The 18318-nt window shown below is 42.7% G+C and overlaps 1 protein-coding gene across 2 annotated transcripts in view; it reads left to right on the top strand.

The window, feature by feature from the left end:
- Ptpro (protein tyrosine phosphatase receptor type O) overlaps positions 1-18318 on the top strand; it is a 207464-nt gene that overhangs the window by 163244 nt on the left and 25902 nt on the right. The window contains exons 16-19 of one of the 2 annotated variants that reach the window (XM_048432466.3): positions 3333-3401; positions 5382-5465; positions 11033-11068; positions 14440-14521. In XM_048432466.3, coding sequence (XP_048288423.3) covers positions 3333-3401; positions 5382-5465; positions 11033-11068; positions 14440-14521 — 271 coding nt within the window. The remainder of the gene's footprint in view (positions 1-3332; positions 3402-5381; positions 5466-11032; positions 11069-14439; positions 14522-18318) is intronic. The other variant, XM_048432467.3, reaches the window with a different exon arrangement.

The raw sequence follows: 18318 nt of genomic DNA, 5'->3' as shown, positions 1-18318 counted from the left end.
ATCAGTTCTCGGAAGACATTGCTGCTCATGTGGTAACAACTGCATTTGAGAAATTTGGTTCAAATATATAGTGGTACACTGCTGGGCAGCTGAGATACAAACCAATATCTTTTACAGTTTGCTCTCTCTCGTTATGATTTAACCAGTGGCTTATACAGTGTATTAAAAATAAATCAGTGGTAGTAACATACCTTTAATCCCAGCCCTCTGTAGACAGAAACAGGCTGATATCTGTGAATTTGGGATTAATATTGTCTACATAATGAGTTCTAGGCCAAGCAGGAATACATAGTGAGACACTGGAGGGAGGGAGGGAGAGAAAGAGAGAGAGAGAGAGAGAGAGAGAGAGAGAGAGAGAGAGAGAAGAGGGAGGGAGGACGGAGGGAGGGAGGAAGTAAAGAAGGAAAGAAAGAAAGAAAACAAAGAAGGATCAGCAGTTTACCACCCAGCTAGCAACATGTATAGGAAAATAACATTTTAAGTAAACTGACCCAAGCTAATTTCCAGGATAAGAATGGAATGTCGTGATAAACAGCAATGGTCACTTGTGAATATGGCCACCAGCTTATGAAGTTTGGTGTTGCAATAACTCTTAGGATGATGGGGGCATGAATTTTACATAATAGCACTCCAGGGAAAATCTATAACATTGCTGTCCTCAAGTAAAGTCTAGACTTACAAACTGTGTGAGCTTGTGCAGGTGACCAGAACTTTATTCATTGGCTTAGCAAATTCTAATAGATACTCGCTGTGTAACAACTACCCCAAGTAGTGAGTGTTTGCTGTACCTCACCTTGCCAACACTTGATGGAGTTTCCCTTGCAATTGGGAACACAGATAACACACAGTGAAGACAAAGCTACAGCTGCATAGTGTGTTAGAAGGTCACAAGAAAAAGTGGAGCTCAGCAGTGCCAGGATACAGAAAGAAACCCCGAAAGGTTGGTGAAGAGCAGCCATGTGAAACAAAGGCTTGGGAGCCATGAGGAAGAAGGCCGTACATTATCTGTGGAAAGTGTCCAGTGTAAAGGACACCTAGTGAAAAAGCCCAATATCATGGCTAATGTATTCAAAGACTAGCTGAGACTCCAGGACAGGTAAAGCAGAGGAGGTGCAGGGAAGAGTGGCAGGTAATGCCCAATCACAGAGGGTTTCACAAGCCCTTGCAGGACCGTCTGCTTTCACATGGGGTGACACTAACAGTCACTGCAGAGTCTGGAGCAGGTTAATGAGAGCTGATGTGTTTTGATACATTCATTTTGATTTTATACAGAAAACAGGCTATATTGGGGCAATGAAGAGAAAGGACACATGAGCTGATTCTGTGCCACCTAGCTAAGTTCTGCCCTGCTTTAGGTCCAAAGCAGTTTCTTTATTCATTAATGGTAATCATATTATACAGGGGGGAATTCCACATCAACTCTCCTTTTCTACTTAAATAAAAAGGAAGGTTTCAACCTTAGCACAGTAAAATACATATAACAAAACCGTTATCAAGCAAGAATTACAGTTATAATATTTATATATACTTTATCTTTTATCATAACTAAGGAAAACTATAATAATAACTATCTATTCTTCAACTCCATCAAAGACTTCAGAAAGATATAATATTACCTAAATAAACAATAAGTTTATTGTAAGCAACTTCCAAAACTCTAGTATTGACAGAAACCTCTCACTGCCTGGCCAGTCACCCAAAGTTCTTCTGCAACGTTAGGGCACCCATCTTCAGTCTACAGGCCCATAGTCTCTGACAGACTTTCCTGTGAAGCAAGAAATTTCATACAGTTTCATCTATATTGGCAGTTTGTCAGTCACTTTCTTCTGTGTCCTGCAGAATGTCTGGCAGACTCTTTCATGAAGCAGGAACCCTGAAGGATTGTCTCACCTTTAGGCAAGTTTAACAATCATTTCTCTGTTGGTCTTGCATGTCCAATTTGCACAGCATTCCATCAAGCCGTACAGGCAAGAGCAGTTTCTTGCCCAAATGGCTAACAAACTCCATAAGGAGCCTCTTTGAAGCCCATCTTCCTTTTGAAGCAATTGGTGCTGCCAGGAGTAGTTGTGTCTCATTGTCATGAAAAGTCTTAAGCTCTTAAAACATTCTAAATGCCATATTCTGTAGTCTTTGAAAGATTTGAAGAATCCCTATCCATCTGAAATACATCTCTGTACATCTAGAAAATCTAACTAACCTGACTACAAGCTTGACTATTATAGATGATTATCTATTAACATATATCTCTTAATTATGTATTACATTAATTATATATTACGAACACAAAATACCTTAATCAAGAGCAGAAATATGCATATAACAGAATTGACCTTAAGTTTGTATCAATAAACCAAGATCCATACCAATGCAAAGTATCCATCCCTATAGCAGAAGAGGGACTGGAGGGGTGACGTAGTGTGTAAGAGTGTTTGAGTCACAAGCCTGAGGACCCCAGTCCAAATCCACATCAAAAGCCAGGTTTAGATAAGTTCTCATAACCCCCACACTGTGGGGATCGGAAAGCGAAGGATCCCTGGGCCCTTTCTGGTAGCCAGCCTTGCTCTGGGTTTAGTGAGAAACTTTTCTCAAGGGAGTGAGGCAGAAAGTGATAGAATGGGGCTCTCTAAGTTGTCTTCTGGCTTAAATATACATGTGCACAGGTACCTGTACCCTGTATGCATACATGCATATCACACACACACACACACACAAGAGAGAAACAGAGAAAAATAGACACACAGAGAGATAAATAGAGTCAGAAAGAGAGATAAGCACACATAGAAAGAGACAGAGACAGATACAGGCAGATAGACAGAGATTTCCAGAAAAGAAGATGACAGAAAGAGACTGGTGAGTGCTTGCCAGTGGAGGAGAAAGGAAACAGAAGATTGGTGGCTCCGAAGCCACCAAACTTCACATCCTGGGAAGGGGTAGGGCGACTTTAATCTGCATTTAGTAAACAACATGGCAGTAGCATGGTGTAACATCCAATTCCAAGGAAACATGAAATAAACAGCCGTGCCCAAGATCAATGCAGAGGGGCAGCAATGGACATGCAGATGTATTCTAGGGTCATGAACACCTTTTGGGAAAGATTGTGAACAGACTCTGTTTTGACTTAAGGAATTTATTTGCTGCATTTCAAGGGGGTGTTTCTTTTTGGTTTATCTTCCTTTGCTTTTTGGTATTGTATGTGAAAGAGAATCATATATAACATGCATTATCCTTCTTTTTAATGCTGGCATGATGAGCTGGATAAAGGCTCTCCTGACCTGCACGTCAGGTAAAGAGCTCCATCAAGCAGTAACCTTGGTTTTGTCTCTTTCAAACAGGGAGTGCGGAGCTGGCACGTTTGTCAATTTCGCATCCTTGGAGAGGGAAGGGAAACTTCCCTACAGTTGGTGAGTGTTATTCTGGGATGTATCTCCAGCTGGCTGATTCTATTGTCTTTAAGGCACAGATGATTTTGTTTTGTGTGTGGTTGTCCTTCCTTTATTTCAGTGGGTAATCCATGACTAGATCATCATGGGCCAAAATGGTTTCTACAAGCTGAATACAATTCTTAAGTAGTGGAAAAGGGGGCCACAAAGTCAAACAAGGGGCCCAGAGCTGTGCTGAGCAAAAGGCGCCATCACAAGAGCCACTATGGCAGTAAGAGGTCCTAGGGGAGACTTAAATAAAGCAACATGGCTGAGTACCTGGCAACTGGCGCCAACACTTCCGTTCAAAAATTAAGTAAAGATGTGTAACCCAAAGCTCTCGCCTCTTCTATCAAAGACACAGACAAACTTAAAAATTGTATGAGCCCTTTGTCATTTACAGTTGGGACAAAGTTCCCAGAGGGAAGAGGTGGTTAGGGAACTAGAACAATGTCGAGGGATAAATTTGGTTGTCATTATATTGAACTATGTGTGTAATCAATAGCAATACTGTCGGCTTAATATCAAGTTCAGACTACCCAAGGGAATCACCAATTAAGTAAACATTTCTCGTGCAACAAGGGCTACCATAGAAGTGTTTAAATGAACTCATTTTCCTCAAAGTGGCTAATATTAAATAAACAGATCTGAGAGAACAGATATTTCACCCTATAGAATCAATAGGGTAAAAAGCCTTGTCTAAAACACAAAACCTTCCTCTCTGAATAGCAATGATGACCATGCTAGTTGAAGACAGAGGTGAAATGGGATTCTGTTTGATATGACTGCACTTCGGGTCATTTTAAAATTTAACATGAATAGAGTTTGTCTATTAAAATATGATCAACCCAGTTATGAAGAAAGAGAATTTCTAAGCCCTTGATGCTGACAATTTCAGAAACATGAGCAGATTTGCTCAAAGATGCTAGGACTCTTCTCAAGATTAAGAGCCTCACCAACTCCCACTACTTCCCTTTAAAAGACCAGGTCCTCGAAGCTCTGGCACAAGGCCCATCTAGAAACTGTTCTAAATGTACCCATGACCCAGGATATTTCTGTAAAATCAAGCAAATTCTCCTGCAACTCATAGCAAACTTGGTTTCCCCAGCAGGAGCATATTGTGAGGGAGTGAGATTCGCGGTGTCAGCGGGGGTTGGCTCTAACTAAAATGACAAGATGGTAGCTCTCTCCTTGCTTTCACGCTAATGTAGGTGGGACCGGTATTTTCCCGTCCACGTGATTGGATGGTCTGTCTTGAGTGCTGTCTGAAGACCTACAACCAGATTCCAATCAGACATTTCACCTCAATTGGAATTAAAATCCGGTTACTTAATGTGTTACTTCCATTCTGATGAGAACCAATGAAAAACTCCAGGCCGTGGATGAGGTGCTAATGTTGAGTGGATGATACCCAGATAGCATATTGAGTTTGTGTTTTAAGGAGTAGCCTTAGAAACCGGATACGGGTTTAAATTAAAAACACTACTGAAAGTCACGTGAGGTGGTTCAGCTTGATAAGGATGTGGTACAGAACCCTGGTCCTCTCAGGAATGCACTTAAGTGACCTGACCATCTATAGTCACTGGGACAAGCTACCATTCTGCTACCTGGCTTCTTAAATCAGGTTAAATTAGAATGGGTGATAGCTGAGAATAACGCACCAACCGACTAATGTGCCTCGGTAAACCAGATGGAAAATGAAATCTCCTAAGAGCAGATGAACTGATATCAAATGAGTGGAAAGACATTGTCTCTGATTACGACGAGGACTTGTGTGAATAGAAGCTGATTGAGTCAATAGCATAGCCCTGAAGCTCTCAATCAGAAGCCCACAGAGGAGAATGATGCTTAACTGGGGTATGAGTTGACCCTGGCAGTGACTTATTGATATCTGTTCACAGCTGAATTACTAACCCTGACCACGTTTTCATCTTTGCATCTGTTGTTTATTAATGCTCGCAGGCGTAGGAGTGTGTTTGCTTTCTTAACCCTGCTGCCTTCATGTCTTTGGACTGATTATCTTTTGGCATTTTATATTAACCCTTGGTAAGTGCTTTCACTTTTACTATTTACCCAACACCAAGTCTTTACAAGTTAACATGTGGACAGTAAACAAAATGGGATTAAGGGATTTGTTTTTCTTGCCGGTTATTTCATGTGATTCTCAGCACTCAGGACGATGAGCAAATGGAAAGGCATCAAGACAGCGAATGGTACCCAGATGCCTACAGTGTCTTCCCAGTTAGATTTCCCGATCTTCTCATGAAGGCTTTTCTGTCCTGTGTTATTTGTCATTTGTGTCTTCTTGGAGTTGGTCCATCGGCTTCCCATCTTTGAATCCCATTTTTCTTCCCATCTCCACATATGAGAAAAGTCTTTATTTCCAAGAAGATAAATGCAGGAAGGTAGGGGAAGGAGTCTCTGAATCTGGAGACCTCTTTGCTTTCATAACAACCTCAACTCTCTAACTACTGAATATCTAACTTAGCTCAGCTAAACCTTTTATGATATTATCTTCTCTAATACCCAAAAGTCTGTAATGTGTGATAGTGCTTTTAGGGACAGGAAGGCAGAACTCTGGGGTCCCAGCTAAGCAGCTAAGGCTGTACTTGCAGAGGACCCAAGTTCAGTTCCCAGAAACCACAGTGGGCAGCTCACAAGCACCTGTCACTCCAGCTTCAGGAGATCCAGTATCCTCCTCGGCACTTGCATGCATGTGCACACACCCAATCATACACACTTATACACATAATTTAAAACTAAAACCTTCAACAAAAGAAAAGAAAATAGTGCCCCAAAGAGAGTGGCTCACAGGTTCAGAGTCCAGAAATTCTCCTCTCTCCTCTGAACAGAAAAGAAGAGCCTTCCTTTGGTCTACTGTTGCATTAGTGTCTAAACCACATGGACAATGAAGCCTTGAAACATATCCTTCTTGGCTTTTGCTATGCTATAATAATAATGGTAATGATTATGATAATAAACTTGACTTCTTAGGCCAAAGGATCCAAAATTATTTTCTCCCCTAAGTCATCAGAGAAATAGTCAGTCTTCCAGGAAACTGACAAAAATCCCAAAGACACAAACACACATATGCACACACACACACACACACACACACGTATGCTCACACAGTCATTGTCCTTAAACTACCACATGATTGTTTAGATAGTAAACAATAATAAAATACCTGAAATGTGGGCATTGTGAAGCAGGCTTGGAAGGAAGAAATAAAAATATCTCATGGAGTAGAATAATGACACTCTGTGTGTGTGTGTGTGTGTGTGTGTGTGTGTGTGTGTGTGTGTGAAAGAGAGAGAGGACAGAGACAGAGTGAGAGATAGAGAGATAGAGAAGGGTAGGGGAGGGTGAGAGAGGGATTTGGAAATCTGAACAACCATTTATGCATTGAAGCTATTGGGCCAAATATTCTTCTAGTCCTGTGAGGGCAGAAAGAATGCAGGTGATCTATGACACTTGATTTATGACATCAAGTCCCAGAGGGAGAAGCACTGAGAAAGACTTCCTCCGTATGCATCGCTACTACAGAATCTGCACGTTTTAAAAAGCACGCTGGAGGGAAGCGCTTTGAAACACGCTCGATCATATCTCACTGTAGCAGCACCCACTACCGTTCCCTGGGCTGTTGCTGCTTCTTAGGTTCAGACTTCACATCATCAGCTCAGTGTGTGCGGTGCTGAGTGTCACATAGTATTAGTCCACATTGCTTCCACCTTCTCCTTCAAAACCTGCATCACCTTTCAGTTGAACATCCTCTCATCATCCTCAGGAATTCCACCCCTGCTTAGGATGCGGGTAGTGACCAGAGCATCCTCCACAGAAAGCTGTGTCCATCCAGTGCTCTGTCCCTGTCTCAGCTCAGCCTGAGATCTTCCCATTTTCTACACCGCAGGCCTTGTGCATCTTTCTTAATGACTCGTGGATGGACAGATGGCCAACCCCTTCAAGGCCCCTTAGGAACAGTATTGACCAAATCGTGTGAATCCCTGGTAAGGGGAGCAAAATCTCCCACTGTGTTTAGAAAACATCCTGAGGCTGTAAATGGTTGCCTCGAGGGGAGAAGAGACCTTCAAGGAAGAGATTAGTCTCTGTTGTCAGGTTCTATAACTTTCCCACGTGCACACATCCCAACCAGAAGAGAACAGCTCGCATTCCTGAGAGCTTGATCCGCAGGTCGCTCCCTATGCTTGCATTTGCTAAGCCTCCCTCAAATGCATTTGTCCTGATATGCCATCTACCCTGTCAACAGCCCCAAACAGCAGCACTACGCTCCCACACACTCCCAAAGCATGAGCCAGCTTCCTCCGGGAAGTGGGGGATTTCTTGAAGAGATGGGCTTCTGTTGATTTGCTAGCACCCTCAGATGCCTCTGGAACCTTGAGAGGAAATCATGAGATTCCATAAGACACTTCTCACTGTCTGATGAGAATTCTACCACCAGGTGGTATATGTCTGGAGCTAGTGCCCGGTCAGTAAGCTTCCAGGAGGATTCCTGATTTCAGGGGTCCTGGAGCCTTACTCTTTCTTAAAAGCATCCTCTACTCTGAACTGAATTCACTGCTGTTTCTTCTCTCTACCATAACTACCTGCATACCCTATACAAACATGCATGTGTCTGCTCTAACTCCTAAACAGTCGCATTTTAAGGACAGGACGACATTTAGTGACCACATTCAAATGTATATAAGGTCATGCATCGGTCATTGTGGTCTGTGTTCCGAGAAGGCTGTAAACCTAAAAGCCTGGGGTGGCTTTTGTTTAGCGTATGAAGCAGCTACTGAGGAACCGGGGACCTCTGGTCTTTATACTTTATTTTAATCACTGCACATTCCACGTCTCTGCCATTACCTTGGATTCTTTTGAGGAATGGACTGCGGTTGGATTTAGGGCCTAGTGTGGCCCTAAAGAATTTAGGAAGAATCCACTTTAATTTCTCTACGTCACTGGGGATTTGAACTTTGTCTTACATGAATGAAAAGTGAAAAAATAAAATGTGTATGATTCTCTCATTCTCTCTGACTCTTTCTCTGTGTGTCTCTCTCTCTTCTGTTCGCTCTCTCTCTATCTGTCTCTCTGTCTCTCTCTCTTTCTCGACACAGTACTCAAAGGTGTAGAAAGATGCTCTCCATGCGACCATGGCCCATCATCAGTCAGTCCTGGCATATTCCACAGCCTTCAGATACAGGGACACTCCAGATTCAGCAGACTCTAAATAGAACACTGAACGCGGCCACAAATCATACAGACGTACCCTCATGTACACAACACACCATACAAAATTCACAGCGGAATTTTACATCACACTGAACGTTCACTCAGTAACAGATGGGATTAGAATGGAAAAGTCTGTGCCTGGTTTCTCCTGAGCCACCAAGCACAGCAGCTCACTATTTCCGCATGGATGTATTCAAGACCTCTCTTCACACACATGCCTTTGTTTCAGATTCCTTTTGCAGTCTGTTTGGATAGGGAAGGAGTTTTCTTCGCTCTCAGTCTCCTGATCCCAGCAGAGCTGTCAGCCACCTGCCCTGGCATTCTGCTTTCCCAAAATGCTAACGTGATTGGCTGGGTTGTATTCCTGAAATTAACTTACTACCAGGAGAGCTGAACCAGAAGAGGGTCTGTGGAGCTTTCTTTAGGTTCCAGCATCCTAAGTGATACAGCTATGTCTGACATCAGTGCTTTTTAAATGATGGGGGAGAGTTGTATTTCTTCTAAAGTCTAAGAATAAAAGACAAAGAAGATGAGGCCAGGGGAGTGGGGAAGAAACAAGAACGAAGCAATGGGGGTGGGAGGGTAGGGAGTCTTCACTTGGAAGTTGGAGGAAATAAAAGTTATTCAAACCCAGAAACTCCATAGACCACTAAGGGTGCTTCCCTGTAACCCTGACCTGACTGTTGGCTCTTCGTTTATAAGCTTTACTTCGCAGGACCTACAAGTCCAAGTCTAGGATTATTGTTATTCTTTAGACAGTTTGAGAATAGTACATAATCTTTCCTTTTACTGGTTTGCACTCAGTGTACATTGTGGTGTGTGCATTGGTCTGTGTGTGTGTGTGTGTGTGTGTGTGTGTGTGTGCACTTGTGTATGTGTATGACGATTGCAAGCTCATACCACATTGGACATGTGGAGGTCAAAAGGCAGATTTCAGAAGTCGATTCTCTCCTTCTTCCTTGAGTTCTGGGGCCTGGACTCAGGTTCTTGGGCTTGTCAGCAAGACCTTCTACTGGTCGAGCCAGCTCCTAGCCCACATAAAGACATTTTCCTCAAGTACATCATGTGCGTTGAGCATACTTATCTTCTACATCCAGCCCACCATCCTTCCTTCCTTCTTGTCAGCCCTCCTCTGTTTCCCAGACAGCCCTGCTTGTACTTTTATGCCATATATAAGACTGCAAGTAATAGAAAACACTACAAGATATGTAATTTGCATAATTGACTAGGTGAAAATGCAAGGGTAATACAAATTTAGAATATTTTGTTTGAACTCACCATGACAAGCATTCGTGAACAAGCCACTATGGCACCCACCGCCAGTGCTCAGCCCTGAAGGGCACAGTGTCCAGCAGGTGGGTTAACATGGATCCCCTTTACCACGTGAGAAATGGCCATTTGCCAGAGCTCTGGAAGCCTGGGGAAAGCACTGCCTCATCCTTTAAAAGCCTTTCTGGAGCTGAGATATCCGGGACATCACAGTTTTCATGTACAAATAAATAATCTGCTACATGAAGGTACCTGTACCCATGCCTGATCATTCTCTACTGACATTTATATATGAAGATATATATGCACGCCTTCATTGAATATCGAGAGGCCTGTGCTATTGATTACAGTGATGTTTACTATCGTCTCACTCATAAGCTGAATTAGGCTAACACCTGCCCTTGTACAGATGGTAAACTACAGCAACAAAGTTCTTCAAGTAACTGCTCTCCTTGTGTGAGGGGACAGGGCTTGATCCCTTTGCTCACTTCACAAAACTGAGGACTCTCAATAATCCTAAGTAAATGTAATTAACCAAGCCATACATTAACACTTCCGGTGTTTGGGTCTATGGGTTACTAAGGAATGAAGAAGAACCATGTGGCAGATCCATTTCTTCATATATGTTAAGAGTATAAGAAGGTAGAATTGTGCAACCGCACGCCTGCAGTAGTCCCGCAGTTCACCTCAGAAACAACTGAGGCTACTTTAGTCCATAACTAAGAACCCAACCTTCAGCTTCCTTGCTTTATTCTTTATCCCCCGTTCTTCTTTCTTGTCTACAGACACTGGAAACCAGGAAATGGATGTTTCCTTTACTAATAAAACCTTCTAGAAAGGTAACCGCCAGGAGTCAGCAACTGTAGCTCTAGAATGCAGTTTTCAGCAAATGGGAAATATGAAATGCAGGCATGTGCTTGTGACCGAGTAGTTTCTCGAAATGAATCAGAAATAGCTATCTTTACCTAAGAAAGACTAATTTAACAAATCTGAAGTATAGTTAATAAAAATTAAATGAAGAATTGCTTAATGAAAATGTTTAAATCCCTTTGAAGTTGAATCCTATTAATCGACTTTTTATTCTGATGGGTGCACTTTTTTTCAATTTTCAGGAGTAAAAATGGCTTAAGGAAGAGGAAGCTGACAAAGTAAGTCCATGGCACTGTTACACTCGGAGACTTTCATCATAACGATCTACACTTTCCAAACAAAAATCTAATCTAGTTTCCCTTCTGCTGCTGTGATAGAACGTCTGACCCAAGTAGCTTAGGAGAGAAAAGGCCTTATTTCATCTTGTAGGTTACAGCCCATCACTGAGGGAAGCCAGGGCAAGAACTCAAGCCGGAGCCAGATGCAGTGGTGCACACCTTTAATCCCAGTACTCAGGAGGCAGAGGCAGGTGGCTCTCTGTGAGTTCTAGGGCAGCCAGAGGGAGGAAAGACCCCCATCTCAAAAACAAAACAAATAGAACTTGAAACAGAAAACATGGAGGAACGCTGCTTACTGGCTTGTTGTGGCTTGTGCTTAGGTAGCTTCTTACTCAGTCCAGAATCACCCGCCCAGAGAACCATGGCGCTACCCACAGTGCTCTAGGTCCTCCTGCATCATACAACATTCAAGACAACTTCCCACAGGCATGCATACCCTCAGGCTAATATGATCTGGGCATTCCTGTAACTGAGATTGCATTCTCAGATAACCCAATGCGGTGTCAAGTGAAGCTAACAGGATAAAAATATCACGTGCTCCCAAATGGAAAGGGTGCCTAAGAAGAGGTGGGTCTGTGTGAAAAGCACAGTGTGTCCTGGTTACACATAGGCAAGGAGAGACCACTAGAGACCCTTGTCACAGAATCCATTCCAGGGAAAACATCAGTTCTTATCATAGGAAACCATAAAACGAATGGGTTGCTAGGACTTACAAAAACCTTACAAGAGGCCGTGCCAAATATTTGACCATCTAATATGGACATAAAGATATACAAAAGCCTCTGGTCATTTTATGTTTTGAAAAAATCTACATTTATTGCAGAGAAAGGTTTTTACTCTAGTTGGTGCTAAAATTAAGACTCTGATAATACCATCTCTGAACTCTTTCTGATAAATAGGAAAAATAATGAGCTAGCCTGTGCTCTTACCTCCTGAACTCTTAAATCATAGACTGTGCTACGCTGAGAGGAAATTATCACCACAGATTTCAGAAGCTTATGCGTTTATAAGCTCCAGGCCTTTTCCTTATTAAAATTCTGTAGTATATATAAACAGTGAAACATTTTTTATAAATTGAATCTTTATTCTTACCAAGGACAGAACGCTGATGTATTAGTTCGAAAAGACAATGGGGTTCAAATGACGGTATTGTTGATAGAGAAATAAAAATGTAGTATTTTGTCAGATACCTCAAAAGTAACAATAAGATAAAATATTCTTATTTAGCTTTGAGTGGATTATAATTTCAGGGCACAGTGACATAACTTTTCCAGAGTTGGTGTAAAATCAACAAACATCCCATGGGCATACAGCAAGGGGCATGGCAGAGGGACAATTAATCAGGGAGAGAGAACTGTTTGGAAGAAATCTTATGACAGCAATGGAAAGTATTCCTTGCTCAAAACTGTTGGTGGGTTTTGAAGGGAGCTATAGAGGACTTGGCTAGAATATCCAGGAACAGAGTCACAGAATAAGCGGAGGGGACACTCGGAGATGCCTCCTTCCAAGTCCCAGGCAGAAACAAGAAGATGAGTAATCTGGCTCTGTGATTCCTGATTTCTGTGCCCCCAACCATCATGCAGCCACACCCACACCACCTTCTGCCCCATCTTTTAGCTGCTCCTGTTGCTCTCCCCTCCCTCCCAGTGTACCAGCCGCCTTCTCTGCCCTAGCTCTATGCAAGCCTTCTCCAGTCTGTCTCCCTCATCTTTGGTTTTGCTTTTTCTCGCCCACAAATCTGGTCTAACACCACTAGGCATATTCCTGATTTCCTAATAACAAGATGTAGCTTGGAAATGTTAGATCCAACTTTAAGATAAATGCCCCCACAACATCTGGAGCCAGAGAGAGCCAGCTCTAATGGAGTTGGACACGGGAGCCTGTCTTTAGCTGGTATTTTAGAAAGAGAAGATGGGTAAAGTGGGAAAATCTTTGAACCAAGACTTGCTCTGCCTGGGCTACTGTTGGAGTTCTACTCCCCAGAGGTCCCACTTTCTTCCCTTGATTGTGACTCTCTTATGTGTGTTTGGTTCTGCTGTGCTGGGGATTGAGGCTGAAGCTTTGCACATCCTAGGAGACCACTAAGTTACGTACATCCCAGGCATCTGTGGCTCCCACCAAGCATGACAGCCTGTTTTTTGAACTACCATGTTTTTTTATGACCAAGAGTGATTGTTCCCATCATTTCTGATTAAAAATATCAGAATCTTGAGGCAATACCTGAGAACTTTAATTCCTTTACAATCCACTAAAATTTTAGTATAAATGAATATCATAACTTAGTATACCAGATTAACTCATCAGCAGCTTTAACCAACTACTTACTTCATGCTGTGTAGTTGCTAATGGGGTGCAGGACTGCAGACAGCAGGGAGACGCTGAAACGCGTGTCGTAAGACTAAAACATAGGTTAAATATATGGACCCAACCCGAATGGAAAGGCTGGGATAAGAGGAGAAATTACAGCTTCCTGGAGGGTAGAGAATAGGTTGGTGCAGGCTGCTTCTTAAAGAGAAGCCACCAAGATATACAGAACATGAAAGTTAAATCCTATTCATGAAAAAGAAAACCACCATAGGTATAGAAACTTGGCTGTGTGACTCGCTTGCACTTCTGATTCACCAGCTTAAATACAGTCTCTCAGGCGAGACACTTGAGTTTCCTAGCCAAATGCTCCATCCTGCGGACCGGACCTGCTCTGGGGGTGCCGGAGCTAGCTTCAGGATTCCTTATCCATAGAAAACTGTTTAACAAGTCTCTTTGAATGCTGTATGTGAGCCCAAGGAGGTGGGCATGACGACAGCATTTTTTTCAATGACTGTGGTGAATTTATGAGAAGTTAGATGATTATCCAGAGTCACAGTCTAGACAAAGATCAGCAAACCACAGCTCAGACAGGTCCCTGGAGTGTAAACCCTTGTTCTTCCTCATATGCCGGGATCCTCCAGAAATAAGCACACAAATTCATGGGGGTGTATTTCTATGCACATACACACAACACACAAACACATGTAATACACACATGTATATATGTGTGCATATATAAGTGGAAGTGTGTGTATAATATGTTTTTCCCTAAATTAAAGGTGAAGTGCGGATATAGACAACTCTAGGAAGTTTAGTGTATATATACTTTTTCTAAAATTGTATTGCCAACTGACAGTCTTAATTAGAGAATGTAGTAACAGTCGGTGTTTATCCTAGAAAAGTAAAACTTCTATATTTGCCAAGGAAAGTACAAACTGAGGTATTAACCAATATGCTGCCCCTTGGTTGATTTTTAACCATCCCTTTCTTTCTGTTTGACAAAGCCCAGTTCAGCTGGATGACTTTGATTCTTACATCAAGGATATGGCCAAGGACTCTGACTATAAATTCTCTCTTCAGTTTGAGGTGAGTGATGAGGCAGTCTCTCCCTTCTGGGATGGGCATGGCGTGGGATGGTGGGGTTTACAGTAGGCTCACTTCCTTGCTCCCTGGGTTGAACTTGGGATGTGCCGCTAAGCAAGGAAAGCTATTGATTTCCTGGGGGTTGGGGGAGCTTAACTTCTGAACCAGACCAAGGGGCCTCCACAATTGTCTAGAAGGCCAGAGCTCAGAGACCTAAATGCAGAGAGGGAGAGAACAGGAGTGGGGTCAAAGGTGAATAGATGAGACCAGGAGATGACATATTTGAAAAATCAAGAATAGTCAAGAGGAAAGAAGACGAAAAGAAAACCGACACCTGGCATGGCTCTTGCCTTCCAGGTGTGTCTTCAGGTGGCCCAAAATCAGGTGGAGACCTGTGTCTTCTAGGAGTGTGACAGCCAAGGGCGGGGCACTCATGAAGCTGGGGTTCCAAACAACGCTGCTGAACATTTCTTGCTGTTTGGTTTTCTTTCTTTTGAAAACCTCGGAGGACAGAGTTGTTCATGATTTGTATAGACAGAGAAGGACACTGTCCACACTCCCTTCCCTAGAACTCCACACTGAGACCAGTGCCCGCATCAACAGTGGACAGAGGGGCAGAACAAACTGGGGCCTTGGTTCTGCTGCCCCGTGGCCCCTCACATGCCTCAGGTGCCATGGCAGCTACTCTGATCCACTGAGCCATGATTCCAGATAAAGGAAATGACTCTGATCTTTTGTAGTTTTCTGTTCAACTCTATGTTCTCTTTCCCATTAGAGTAACTGGTTTTATCACGTTTGTTTTTTCCATTTCTTCATCTTTATCAGCCAAGGACCGCTTTAGTCAACACTGGCCAGGAATAGTCTGGGTATGGGCATTTTTCCAGGGAGTTTGAGGGTGAAAAAAATCTTTAAAATATTGTTTATACTGTGTGTGTATACATATATGTGTTCATGTATGTGTGTATGTTTTATGTATGTATGTGTGTACATATGTATGCATATATGTGAGCCACAGTGTGTTTGTAGGTCAGAGTACAACTTCCAGGAGTCAGGTCCCCCCTTCACCACATGAAGCCCAGGGATCTGGCTCATGGGATCATCAGGTTGGGTGGGAAGAACCATTACCACTGAGCCGTCTCACTGACCCGCGAAGGATTTTATTCATTACCAAATTCAAAGCCCCCTAACTACCATGTCTTGATAAGTCTCCCCAAAAGCCTGGCCTGTTATCTAATCCCTGCAGGTGCATATAAAATTATCAATAGTACCCTCATATAAAAGCTCAAATAACAGAAATCTAATTATATTTCAGGCTCTACAGTAAGAACAGCATTTCAGAAAGTAAGTCACTAGAAGGAGGATATTTTTAAAATACTGATAATGAGCCAAAATTCTATAAAAAAAAAACTGAATAGTTGGATGGCTATAAGGCTGGAGATGAAAATGGTGGTGTGGCCACATCTCTAAACTGAATAAAAAGTTTCTTAATTACTTTGAGATTAGATTCTGTGTAAGTTACTTTTCTCTTGCTCTGATAAGACAGACCTTGATAAAAAGTGAATTAGAAAAGAACAGATCCCTTCCACCTAGAGTTGTGGAGTGGAAGGCATGGCAGCAGTAGTTTGAGGCAAGCCTGGCATCAAGGAGGCACAGAGAGGAAGGAAGCGGGACCAGGCTGTAAAGTCTCAGAGCCTGTCTTCAGGGATGCACATCTCCCAGCAAAGCTCACAGTCCTGCAAACCTCTCAAACAGTGCCACCAATTGGGGACCAGTTGCTCAAACCCACTGCCTCTGGGGGACATTCCTCATCAAGCCATCATAGATGCTATTGGTGGCACAGCTAAGGGTCATGACCTCTGCTGAGGTTTATGCCATCAAAACAAAATGCAAATATTACTGTGTTTTAGATTGTATAGTTATTTAAAAGTTCAGTGCTTGCTGGGCAGTGCTGCTACACACCTTTAATCCCCAGCACTCAGGAGGCAGAGAGGTGGATCTCCATGAGTTCAAGACTAGCCTGGTCTACAAGAGCTAGTTCCAGGACAGCTAGTACTGTTACACAGAGAAACCCTGTCTCAAAAAAATTTCAATGCTATTTTTTAATTTGAAAAAAAAAAGTACACTTTAATGGTAAGTGAAACATAACCTAACCAGCTTACACCTAAGTAAATGGGACTTGACTGGAAAGATATTAATATATCTCGTGGGAGTAAAGGAGGGGCTAAGTAGATAAACTGTGGGTCGGACTCAGTGATGGCTGGAAGCTTGAGCCAGACTCCTGAGAGGGCCTCTTCATTCCTCACTTCTGTTCTCCTCTGGTCTTGACTTTGCTTTCTTTCACTGCAAGGCATGTCCTTTTTCTTAGTAGAAAACTCAGTGTCTGTCTTAGCTAGAGTTCTATTGCTGTGAAGAAATATCATGATCACAGCAACTCGTATAAAGGAAAACATTTAATTAGGGTGGCTTACAGTTCAGAGGTTTAGTCTGTTATCAACATGGTGGAACATGGAAGCATGCAGGCAGACGTGGTGCTGGAGAAAGAACTGAGGGCTCTTACATTTTGATCCGCAGGAAGTGGTCTGAGACACTGGAGGTGTCTTGAGCATGTATGAGACCGCAAAGCCAACCCCCCACAGTGACACACTTGTTTAAACAGGGCCACACCTACTCCAGCAAAGCCACATTTCATACAAGCTTATGGGGGCGAATTACATTCAAACTACCACAGTTTCCAACATTTCCTCCCCCTCTTCAGTTCTCGTCTCCTACTCTACATGTTTCTTACCATTCCACATAACATTCTCTTGCTCATCTGTGTTTTGAAAATTAACAGGGGATTTTATCTAGACAGTCTGGGTCATGGTGCCCGTTTTAACCAACTGCTAAAGCAGAAAGAGTCACATAAGGTCTGAGAAAGACAGCATTGCTAAATTACCTTAAGTGAGGGATAGCCATATTCCTGAACAAAGATGGGGCACTGCCAGACAACCAGCAATTTATGTACTAGCTTTAAATACCATACAGATATGGTGAAAGAATTGTACACTTTGCATGCTGAATGCCCAATTTATTATGTGCTTGGTTTTTAATGGGTTCAATGTATGCATGAACATCTTTCTTTAGTTCATAATATTTGTATTTATATTTAAGGATTTCTATTTATTTGGCCACTGATAAGTCAATATGGGGTGTGTGTCACTTTTCAAAACCTCAGTTTCTTCACCTATAAGACAGGTAGGTTGTACTAGTCTAGTCATTTCCCAGTGAGCAAGAGCCAGTCAGTTCCCAAAGAGTGTGGTGAGGTGTGGGAGTGGCTTTAGTGAATGTCTTGGGTGGTGGCTACTAATAGTACACAGTGGGAGAAGGGCAGGAGGATTAAATGTTCCTCAAGGGGTGCAGTCAGGAATTGTCCTTGACCAGTAATACTCCCAAAAACATTGAGCTTCGTGTGGAGCACCATGCAGCATGCTTTACAATGCTCATGTGTTACAATTCTCCAGAAAACCCAATGATGTGCACACAGAACCAGCAGGATTGCAGAGAGAGTGATTTGTCTTAAGGAACTGGCTTAGGAAAACTAGCAAGTCAACAAGCTGTCCCTTGGTGAACCGCATAGGAGCTGAAGTTGCAATCCTGAGTCTGAAGGCAGTAGGGAGCAGAATTCCCTCCTCTATCAGGGAGTTACCTTCCCTCTTAATTCAATTAATTGATCGCATAAGTCCCACCCAATGTACAAGCAGTAATCTACTTTACTCTGAGTTCGCTGAGTTCAACACATTTTGCCAACTTCATAGCAAGCT

Source organism: Myodes glareolus, chromosome 3 (assembly GCF_982192425.1).
Source record: "Myodes glareolus chromosome 3, mMyoGla1.1, whole genome shotgun sequence".
Lineage (NCBI taxonomy): Eukaryota > Metazoa > Chordata > Mammalia > Rodentia > Cricetidae > Myodes > Myodes glareolus.
The sequence above is the reverse complement of the archived record's forward strand: the minus strand, read 5'-3'. Positions and strand labels throughout refer to the sequence as shown.